General features: G+C 30.7%; 1 protein-coding gene across 1 annotated transcript; it reads left to right on the plus strand.

Annotated features, from left to right (window-relative positions):
* Window positions 1-457: 457 nt before the first annotated feature.
* LOC124840161 (uncharacterized) lies at window positions 458-2,791 on the plus strand. The gene is made up of 5 exons (XM_088109702.1): window positions 458-462; window positions 530-590; window positions 661-1,703; window positions 2,133-2,279; window positions 2,477-2,791. Exons 1-5 carry the CDS (start codon window positions 458-460, stop codon window positions 2,739-2,741), a joined length of 1,521 nt encoding a protein of 506 aa, XP_087965828.1. The 3' UTR covers window positions 2,742-2,791.
* The last annotated feature ends 9,195 nt before the right edge of the window (window positions 2,792-11,986 follow it).

The following is an 11,986-nucleotide window of genomic DNA, read 5'->3' on the forward strand; positions in this document are numbered from 1 at the left end:
TGAGCTAATGCGTAATTCGACCTCAGAAAACTAATTTGGAAGGAGAGTTTTGTACCTCATTTCTACGTTATGATTTGGTCATGTCCTTAGTTAATCTACAATCTACAACAAACCCGCGTGATATTAATTATATATTTTTAAGTACTCTATCTAGAGCTCTAGCAAGTGACATAACAATCCCAGTGAGCATAATTAAGGTAGACTTTAATATCATCTTAGTAATGGAATTCCCATCAAGTTTTTGATGTTCAAGGTGTTTAGTTAATTTGATTCTTAATCATTAATATTAAATATCTCATATATTGCTTGCTGATATGCTTTTGAAGTCATTAAATTTAGCACTAGTCTGCACAAATATATTATTCTCAAGGTCTTTTGTTTTTTCTCTAGTTGTTAGGCTACATAAAATTCCAAATTTCAATGTTCTTACGTGACATATAATTCATTATTTCTTAGCATGCGGTATTTATTAATCCTGAAACACCATTTACTCTTTGTCATCTTTCTATAACATCTTTTTTATTTTCAGAAAAGACAAGCTTTTGAGCTTATTCATGCAGTACAAATGGAAATGCACTTCAAGTTTACATGTCAATATCCTGACACTGAAATGTGGAAATATAGTATAACGTAAGTCAAGTACTCAAGTAAAATTCATAGGGGCATCGCAAACCAAGTTCCCAGCATTCGAAATCCAGCGAGGGAAGAGAAGTAGAAAGTGTTCAAATGGATGGAGAGTCATTTGATCATAGTATACAAGATAAACAAGCAAAAGTAGTTTCAGAAACTATCGGTGACAGTCCGAGAAGTAAAGATTCCAGCCGTGAGAGTGGAAGCAGTAGTGATTCACCAAAGCAAATTTGTGTCATCAGTAAAGTTGAAAGTGATAAGGCTGAATTCTCTGACACACATACCGATGGCACTAAAATCACGTCTTCATCAGCTAGAAGGGGAACTTCTTGCTCTTCATCCGAATCATCATCAGATGATGCCTTTGAAATGGAGGAATCATTTACGAACACCAAATCTGGGAAAGATTATGTTTCTAGCTCTGAGAGCTCTGACAAGTCTGAAGTTGACAACAACTTTGTACTTCCAACATCAACATATGAAGTTAACAATTTGAGCAACAGCCAAAAGGATATTTCACCAATTGCTAGTCCCCCCCTCCAACTGATGGATCGATCTGGAAGTTATGATGCATCTATTGTTCCATCTTCAATTTTTGAAACAACTGCTAATCCTTCAGAATGGAGTATTGCTTCTAATGATTCACTATTCAGTATTCAAATAGGGCAACCAAGTTTCTCCAGAGAAAAAGCGCTTATGTATGGTGAATTATGCTTGTCAACGGAATTGACCAAATCTGGTGGGCTGAATAACCAAACACCTTCAGTTATACTACAAGAGATAGGCACTACTGAAAATAATGTTGCTGTAGAGGAGATAGACACTGCCATAAAGAATGCTGATGTAGAGGCCCTGCAAGCATCAACATCATTTGGATCTTTCAGGTTTGAGGGAGAAAGTCACCTTGAAGACAATAACGAAACAGAGACTTCACCTGAAACTAAGACTTCACCTAAAACAAAGACTTCACCTGAAACTAAGACATCACCTGAAACAAAAAGTTTGAAATCATCCAAGTCCAATGCGTCAATTCCTTCTCATTGTGACAATGAAATTTTACCTGATCCTCCATTGTGAGTTCATTTTCATCTTTAATTCTTTAATCATAAATCTATTTTCTATGGATTGTACCTTTTTTAATAAGAAAACAAAAATGTTAAAACATCATTATTCTGACTACAATACTAACTAGGTTTGCATCTCAACGAGTATTAGTCATCTACATCATTCCCAAACTATATTTAAAAAAAAATACAAAATAGGAGACCAAACCAAATCTACTAACAAAAAGAAGCTAGGGAAGACCACAATAAAAGTGTTAGAAACATTGACAGAGAAAGCAATGTCCATGTGGAAATTCTTATATTTGTATACATCCTTTACAACTGATTTATAAATATATGTTAACTATTAGCATGGTAAATTACAAGGACATTCATCCATAGATATTGAAAACTCAGTCAAATCCAATTATTGAGGAATATCCCTTATGTACATTGCAGAAAGAAGCGATCACGGAAAGGCTACTTTTATAGTTGTGGCTGGATGAGCCATTTGTGGCCGAGCTGCAAGTGTTTGAGTTGTTGCTCATCATTCTCCAGTTGTTGGATTTGTAATCGTACAAAGTGTCATCATCCCACCTCCCTAATGTATGTTTTTTATATTCTATTTACCTTATTGTTATCCATGCTTCTTTTTATAGCATCAAGTATCTCCTTGTTATCTATTTTGATGTTTGCACACGCTGAGGCATTATAATTTGTCTTGAGATTCTCTGAAAGTTCTCTTAGTTTCAGCTCTAACTGTACAAGCATATTGATTTGAATCTGTTCTGGAATTATTGTAGTTTGAAAGAAGAAGGAAATGGTTCTACGAATATGGATGTTTCACCACAGGAATCAGATAAACCACAGGAATCAGATAAACCACATGAATCAGATAAACCACATGAATCAGATAAAGAAGAATCAGGAATGACTTCGGACTCTACAGCCATCCAAACTAAACAACAATCCGAAGTGCTTTCCAAATCAAAAGACAATAATTCCAATTGGATCCATTCTTTTTCTTGTCCATGGAAACTACCTTCCAAACATTGTTGTTGTTGTTGAGAGATCTTTTACAGAATTCAGATGCCTCGTTTGTTTATAGTTTACCACCACCTTTAGGTACATAGTTTTGATCACATGGCAATGAACACATATGTTGGAGCTTCATGTGAACCACTCTTCCCTTCAAAGAGTAATATGAATGTATATGCGAGCTAGATTCATAATGAGTAAAGAAAAATTATATGGTTTCATCATAAATTTAATGGTTTTGACACTTCCTGGGAAGTTCTTTCTCCCTCTTAGTGTCTCTTGATGTGTTTAAAATCATTCAATTATCGGTCTAAAAGCCAATCATACCAAAACCCTTAAGAGTGTTTGAGTATAATAGGAGCACTCACGAAGAAAATTAACATGAACCTGCAATCTGACTTTGCTCTAAAATTGAACTACTTAAAGAAAGTTTGCTAATTTTATGTGACAAATCATTCCATAATTGTAGAGGACTTAATTTGAAGACAGATCAAGAGATTGTTTTGGTGTTGTATTTCAATGAAATCCTGTAATTTGTTTCAGAGACATCAATTATCATTAGTATAATATTTAACACACTGACAGATTTAATTAACCTGACCATGAAATTTTAAGCCATACATCGTCTTGATCTTTAGCATAAATTAATTGTACGTAAAAAAATGTGATCATATGGCTCATTGCTAGGTAAGAAATGGAGTATTAACAGAAGCAATCCTTTGTGATGTAGTTACACTTTTTTTCTAAATATATTAACTAATTAAATATTAAAAATTCAAAATACTAATATTTATTGAATAAACATTACAAGAAAATGGCTAAATAGCAACCAATTTTAGAAACAAAAAGTAATTATTTACTATAATAATTAATTTAAATACCAATTTATAAACTAAAGATTATTTAGTGTACTATACCTGTTGACCGACCGGCGAGCCAAAACAAGCAACCGACCGGGCAGACACACCAATCAGGAAAGGTAGATATCATTAATGGTCAATTAATATGTTTAATGGCCATATTAAATGCGAATATATGTTGTTTATGACTGATTGACAGGTCATATTGGACAAGAGTATGATATTAATGGACAATTAGCAGGTACATTAGCAAGTATTATTAAATTTATTACCATATCAAATATGAATTAATGAGCTTAATTGCTATAAGCCCTATAAATATAGGGTTAATGCCCAAGTAAAGACATCTTAATCTATTATAATAATCCATTATAAATACAAATTTATAATTGATTTGTAAATTTGTCACTAACATTAGATGATCTTTAATTTACACACTAATTTTTTTTATGGTCAAAATCTTGATAACTAATGATAGAAACTAATTTAGTGATCAATTCACAAATCAATTATAATATTTTATTCATAACAAAACTATTTTAAATACGAATAATCTTTAATTCATAAAATTTGTCACTGCATTGACTAACTATTTTTAGTGTTTAAAATTAATTACTATTTGTACATTTTATTATGAAAATGCATTTTTCCCAGTAGTCAGGAGTAGAATGGGGATCTTTTAGCATATAATTGGAGTTCAAATCCTACGCTTCTACTTACGAGCCTAAAGGTCAAAATAGCAAATAAAAGAAGTGCCATTAGCAAAGGAGGTGCAAGCGGCCTTTTGGGAGGTGTCATTAGAAGTGAGCAAGCACATGGGTTTCCTTGAGGAAGAAGGAGATGAGGAGCGGATGGTTTAAAAACCAAGAATGGAGGTGCGCTTAGAAGAGCACATGGGCTGCATTGTGCACACGTTGGGTGTTTTACTATGCACCTCCAACATCTCATCCCACACCTCCAACTTTTTAGAAAATTTTATTTCTAACCTTAATAAATATTTTTTTTAATTTTTTTTCTTATTAAAGTAATGCTGCACCCTTTTAACATATTTTAATATCTCAAACAATAATGAATCCACGTTGTAGACTCAACTCAAGAGGTTTAATCATCAATATAATTATCGCATGAAACTTATTATCCAAAACCAGCTCACCTCTAAAGCTAAAACCATTATCCATTCCTACTCAGAGTTAGTGCTTACTTCTCCTGCTCCTCCTTAAGCTTTACATGCGAAGTACACATGTGTCACTTCACAACACTCTCCCAAAGAGCTTTCCTAGCGAGGTTCACCTCTGATACAACTACATTAAGCTCACCACTCCCTGTTGCTCTCCTAGAGACCATAGTTGGACTCCCCAAGGTTAGCTCTCAAAGCCTCCTCACCTTTTGTTAAGACATAAGCCTTCATTTCCTGTTGCTCTCCCAAAAACCATAATTAAAGTTCTTTGGGTCAACTCCCAAAGCTCCTTCAAGGTCAGCTTCTAGAACCCCCTCACCTCTAGCCAAGACACACTCTTCTCATCTGCACTGTCACATAACATATGTAGGAATTTCATTCGCAATAACACATATTCTTTTTTCATATTATCAAATAACCACATAACTTAAACTCAAATCATTACTACATAATATACAATTAATGTGACACTCAACGCCCATATCTTAGCACACAAATGTATTAACAACATTATTCTATAAATATAAATGAAACAATTATGAGTGACATGTATATTTAAATACAGACATTCAAATATTATATTTATTTATGGAAATTTTATTTATAATAAGTGATTTATTCTCACGTAACAATAATTGAATCATGCCGCAATTAAAATACACAACCACAATTACTTTTAAGATAAAACATTTAAAACTTGAAAAGACAAAAAAAAAACTATTTTAACTTTATCACGTAAAACATCATGAAAACACAATATCAATCCAAAACCACTACTAAGTTGAAAGAAAACCCAAAGTCACTAAATTTACTAAAACATTACTAAAACATTATACCTTAAAACTAACAATACAAAATAAAATATTACAATTTCACATGCTTCACTACATGAAAAATACCATACTCGTAACTTTGTTTTTACTGCCAAAAGCAAAAGCAAGAAGAGTTACTTTTCTTCTCTACCTAATTCTTAAATTTTGTACGATCATTCTTCATGTGTCCCATTTTTTACATAAAAAACACATGGACTCCTTCTTTATAACCACTTAGTAGACATATTTCTCTTATGATTAACTTGATTCTTTTTATTCTTAAGAGAAGTAGTCAAAGTTTACTATTTCACCTTCCTTCATTAGTAATTTCTCTTCTTTTTAAATACTCATAGTAAAAAAGTCTTTAATAGAGTACTTATCCTTACGTGTGTTTGTTAGCACGAAACTCTCACCGTAGCAAGTGAAAAAATATTATTCTTTTTTTAGAGACTTATACAACACTTGATAACTCTTACAAGGTTATTAGCAACTCTTCTATTCTTCAATTGCACCTCACATTATCATCTCAACCTCCAATTTCATAATCCATCATCTTTTCCAACCCAAAAGTAACAAAACCTCCATGAGCGAAAATGTAGACTCAAGGAAAAAAAACAAGAGATTTCCAACGTACCAAACAACCTTCAAAAATCTCTCCCAATAACCTTAAGCAATTTATACTACTTAAATTGTCTCTACTATTCAAGAAGACCCTTAGAAAAAATAAGAACGATTTTTCAATAATTTAAATCACTTAATTTTTTTAAAATAAAATTTTAATTTTATATTTTTTTGAAATTTTAGTAAATGCTATTTTCAAATAATGTTAGAGAGATGAGTATTATTTAATTAGAAAAATAAAGATACGGTTGGATATAAAGTTAACATAAAAAACTTATTGAGTGGATTTGAGAGGATTTAAAAGATAAATTTTTTTGTCGTTTATTTGAGTGAATTTGGAGGTAAATGAGAGTGAATTTGGAAATAAATTTTTTTAATTTGTCATGTCAATACAATTCTATACTAATTCTCACAAATTTTATTTTCAAATTCACTTTCATTTACCTCCAAATTCACTCAAATAAACGACAAAAAAATTTATTTTCAAATCCTCTCAAATCTCCTCAAATCCACTCCCTCAACTCCACTCAAAAGAACAAGGTCTTAGTTATAAAGAAAATTACATTATCGAATATAATCTTTTCAATTGTATCATCTTCGATTATATAATTTTAAATTCTCTAAGTTTGTATTCTTATCTATTTTGGTTGTTGATACATTCCAACAGTAAAAACAATTTAAAACTTTGTTTTTGATTATTTTAGATTATTTTTTTTTCAAACAAATACAAAATGTTTTATTTTCCCATTAAATTAAATTATAAAATATTTTACTTTTACAATTTATGAAAATCGTGTAAAATATTTTTTTAACAAGTAATATGTAAAAATTATATTATAATTTACTATAAACTCCATTTATTAAATGAAAAACTTTTCATATATCATTTAAAAACTAAATATGTTATAATTTAATTTAAAGTCATAATTATATACTAATTCAAAGGTAAAATACTATTTAACGTTCCACAGATAAACCTGTTTCTCTTTTTTAGCAAACGCAACGAACTCATTAGATGAAAAAGATGTTGAAGGGAAGTTTTAGTTTATTCGAAAACGTGAGGCAAAAGTGACACGTGCGCATGATGACGTAACGGCGTTGGCTCCAACAGACACCGAAGGGTCGCTCTCAGCTTAGTTGATTGATGTGCGGTGGCACAGAACTCTCGCCCTCACCCGAGGCGCCACGTGGCACCCTGTGGCTGTCACACACGTGGCATTCCCACGTACACCAGTCCTTTTGCATGTCCTTTTATTTTCTGACCCTTTTCTTATCCCTTTTCCTTTTCTATTTTAATCGAAATAAGCGCAACTTGACATGTGGGTCCCACCTCCATCATACCCTCTGTTTGGGACCATGTGACGTGTCGCCTCCTCTTTCTCTCCACCGCTTCTCCCGGTCACCCACCTCCACCACGCTCTGCATCCTTCGTTGACTTCTTTTTTTACGCTGCTTTCGGGTCTAGCACACTCTTCTTCTACTTTTCTTCCTCTAATCACATAAATTCTAGTTTCACAGTGATTATGTTTAATGAACAATACTCCCTTTATATTATCAATAAAGCAACACTTATTTCTATCTTATTTTAATTCAAAATATTATATTGACTAAGATTTGATAAAAAATATAAACGAAAATTTAGCAATAACTTATTTTGTAAATACGATACGAGAACCGAGTATCATTTTCCTAAAAATATAAAAATATGTATTTATTGATTAAAAATATAAGGACTGTAAATGTTTATTTAAAAATTATAAGAAGTGTATATAGTTTTTATTAACAATATGAAGGTTGTAAATGCTATTCGTAAAACCAAACAATGACGTAAGTGTCATTTAGTATATTTCAATGGAGGAAATTTCATTAAAAAGTTTTTTCAGAATTTAAATATAAGAGTTGATTAATTTTATATATTTTTATTTTAAAATCATTATAATTTTTTTTAGAATAACACTAGATATATTAGTTGTTAATGTAATTTATTAAAGTAACATTATTTTCTTTATAAAAGTATTATTCTTTATCTTTTATAATTAAAATTAAAATTCCATTTCACAAAAACATCATTTATTTAGCGTACTTTTTTTTTTGTTTTCTTTTTAGTTTTTTAAGATTTAGACCTAAATCTATTATAGAAACACTAATAGAGAGAAGAAAACATGGTTTTGATAACCATATTATATATATATATATATATATATATATATATATATATATATATATATATAGTTTTATTATATAATATTCTCAATATCTTTCATATGTTAGATTTTAAACTATTTCCATTCATTATTAATAAATTGGATTTATTTTACATGTTTGATTTAACTTTTTATTTTTCTTATATGACTTTGTTCATTATTTTGGTTGTAATATTCTCTGTAAATATTAGTTTTTTTAATGATTCTAGTTACATTAAATTCTACATTTTGGGGGCTTTAAAATTTATTGAATTTGAACTTATTTTAAAAGTTGAGGCAACTAAAGAGAACTATGTATATTAGTTTTTGCTGGTTTAAGTTAGGTCCAATTTTGTTTCTATTTTTTGAGCTTCTATAAGAATTACTTGTGTTCTGATATAGAAAGAAGAATACATTTTGTAAAATTTTAAGAGTTTTAACTTTTTTCTTTCTTTCTTTTCTTTTTAGCTTATTTTTATTTACCCTTTCATATTTCTCTTCATTTTCTATCGTTGTATTGTGTTTTCTCTTATATAATAGAGATAAATCTTTGGTAATCAATTCACGAAATCAAGATAAAAAAAAACAATTCGAATTGAGTTTTGAATGCATCGATCTTTTCTCTAAGTTTATTCTCTTCCCTTTTTTTCTCTAATTTTGGTTTACTTTTTGTGATATCAATTTGCATTTATGAAATTAGATTTCATATTAGGAATCAATTAAATGTTGATTTATCATTTAATACAAATTAGATTGAATGATATTGATATTTATTTGGTATAAATTGGTTTGATTGATTAATAGTTGAAACTTATGAATCTTTAAATTTGGTTATTGAATATGTGATTAATATGTTTTAATTATTTTAATTTTGGTTTTAGACTTCTAATTTTGTAGGTTTTAGAATTAGTTCTTACATTAACAATATTAAAAATACAATATGGGTCTTTTGAGAGTCGAACATAGTTTGTGTTTTATATTTTAAAATTTAGAGAACCTTAATATATTTGATTTCATTCGATAATTAATATTAAACTCACTTATCAGTTTTGTGCTTAGAGTAAATTTCTTTTTACAATTTTTCCTTAGTTTATTGTTTGTTGGATGATTTATATAACTATGTAAAAAGGTGAATACCTTGTAGTTAAGAATTATAGTGATACCCTTGATTTGATTATTAAGGGTTTTTGTAAAAGTAATGACAAGTCAACTAGTCTGAACTGAAGTTTTTGCTAAGTTGACACAGGTCGAAGGTCAAGTTAACTCTAGGACTAAACCCTAGATGGCGAATCTTGTGTCTAAAGGTATAATGAGAAATGGCCTCAAGGTAAGGGTTTTCTAGCCATATCGAGTTGAGCCTACCCATCCCTCCTTGGTTGAGGGAAGATTCCAATTACCATGTCAAAAGGAAATCACTGAATTCACTCTTCTGGCTTCTGCCATTGAAGTAATCCCGAGATCTTTAAAATTCCCTTTTGGCAAAGTACACTAGTGTGACCATTTGGCTCATCTTGATAGTCGGGGTTAACCCTCTCAAAGCATGTATTAGAAAGAACTTAGAAAGTGATAGTGGGGAAAGCTGCATTTTTGGTTATTCCAATCAATATGGAAGTTGGCTCAAAGGTCAATTCGAGTTAGTTCTAACCAAAAGTCTATCCGAGTCGACCTGACTTAAAAGGTTAAGTTGAGTCAACTATAATTGAAGGTATATTTATTCAATCCAAGTTCGATTCAACCTCATCTATCTTGATCTTAAACCAACTCACATAAGTCAACTCATGGGTTGACCCAGACCCATGGGCTTTTGGTTCTATTTTGGCATTATGGGCTTTTTCTTATGTGACCTTTTGGTCATGTGGAATTTTTTACCTTGACCCCTGTAATTTAAGGTCAATCCATGTAGGTTTTGTCAAATTAATAGGTCTACATTAACCAAATATGATAAACATCTTTGCATTTTTCATTTCATTTCGTCTAATGCATCATATGCCTCTAAGTTAAACATTGTGATGAAGACCCATTTTCATTTTAGCAAATATTGTGTTAAGATGGTGAAGAAAGCTCAAGGGAGATCCTCACTAGACATTAAGATAACCAAAGGTTGAAGGTTCATTTCTAGGAGCTTAATAGAATAAAAGGATTCAAACAAAAGGAACCAAAAATAAGAACACAAAGATAAGCATAAATGTCGAATATAACATGCATTAAGGAACCAAAATTGAAGCAAATATGGAATAAAAGGATGAAAGACTAGAAATGGGGAGAGGATGAAGACGATGACACACCACTTGAGGGGGGTACAAGGCTCATGAAAGTCAATATTAGTGGTGTATGCCACCACTTAAGCTTTAAGCTCAATATAAGACAAAGAGAAGGAACACTCTCAAGAAAGCACTCTCACAAGGTGGTCAAATATAATGTATATAAACTCCAAATATTCAACCCATTTACAAGTCTAGCATAGCTCTTTTTTTTAAAAGTGACGTAAGGGATCTCTTTGCAAAACACACACAAGCTAAGGGAAACTAATACAAATACTCAAAACAAGGTTTTAGAAGCTAAGACAACTCAATGTTAATGTCTTGTATGGAGAGTGACCTATCCTGACCATCAAGTCTTCTCCATATGCGACATTGACCTTCTAGAAGGGAAGGGTTAACCTTGCTCTCCAAGCTCTCATGACATGCACCTAAGATGTGTGATCCCAAGGGCAATCATCTCCTCTACTCAAGTAGTGTTATCCTCCACCAAGTTGATCCTTTCTTAACCTACAAAACAAACACTCAAAAGGTCAACTAGTAAACTCAACTCAAGTTAACCAAAGTCAACTCAACATAAGTCCACAACATAAAAGTCAACATAAAGAAATGAAAAGTGAAGATAAAGAAGATAGATTAGAGACCTCCTTTCTAGTAATGCTCTTTGCGATCCTCTTATGAAGTTCCTCTGAGTAATCCAATGTAGTTCTTCTTTTACTTGCATTAATCTAGGATGTTGATACCGATTTTTGAGATTTGGCTCTAAAATGGGTAAGTTGTCAATAACATTAAAAGTTGGTTGTGTAAGACCTTAAAAAATATAAAAAATAATAAACTAGACTAATGGTTTTTTTTTTGGAGAGAAAATAATATGCAAAGGTAATTATATGATTAAAGGAATATATAAAAGGTTATGAAGTGATAGAAACTATATGTAATTACAAAGGTTAGACGATCTATGAAATTGCAGTATATAGACAACATGATGAGTGAAAGGAAGAAAATGTTAAGTAATAATGGCCTATAAAATGATATGACGAGTCTATTTAAATCCATATATATTGCAAACAAAGGAAGAAAAACTATGGAAAAAAAGTGACACAAAATAATAAATTTAAGAATAAACTTTAAACATCACTTGATAAGTCATTAATAAAAAGAAATTGTCAAGTTAAAATATAAAGAGAAATGCATAACTACTATAAACCAATTACATTATTTCTTTTTTACGTATTAAACATGTTTCATTTAAGCATTTGAGTTATTTATATAGTTTGACATGTTTCCGTTTCAATATATGTGAAAATCTAGAAAATGGTATTTTAGAAATAATGAGTTAAAAATATTGAGACTCGATTATTTTA

This window comes from Vigna umbellata, chromosome 3, assembly GCF_029865625.1.
Source record: "Vigna umbellata cultivar VRB3 chromosome 3, Vumbellata_1.0, whole genome shotgun sequence".
Classification (NCBI taxonomy): Eukaryota; Viridiplantae; Streptophyta; class Magnoliopsida; order Fabales; family Fabaceae; genus Vigna; species Vigna umbellata.

Bases quoted from the DNA above. Each gene is read 5' to 3' on its own strand.
- LOC124840161 (XM_088109702.1), top strand. The intron at 1,704-2,132 runs GTGAGTTCATTT...TGTACATTGCAG, and splicing joins ATTTTACCTGATCCTCCATT to AAAGAAGCGATCACGGAAAG. The intron at 2,280-2,476 runs GTATGTTTTTTA...GAATTATTGTAG, and splicing joins CATCATCCCACCTCCCTAAT to TTTGAAAGAAGAAGGAAATG.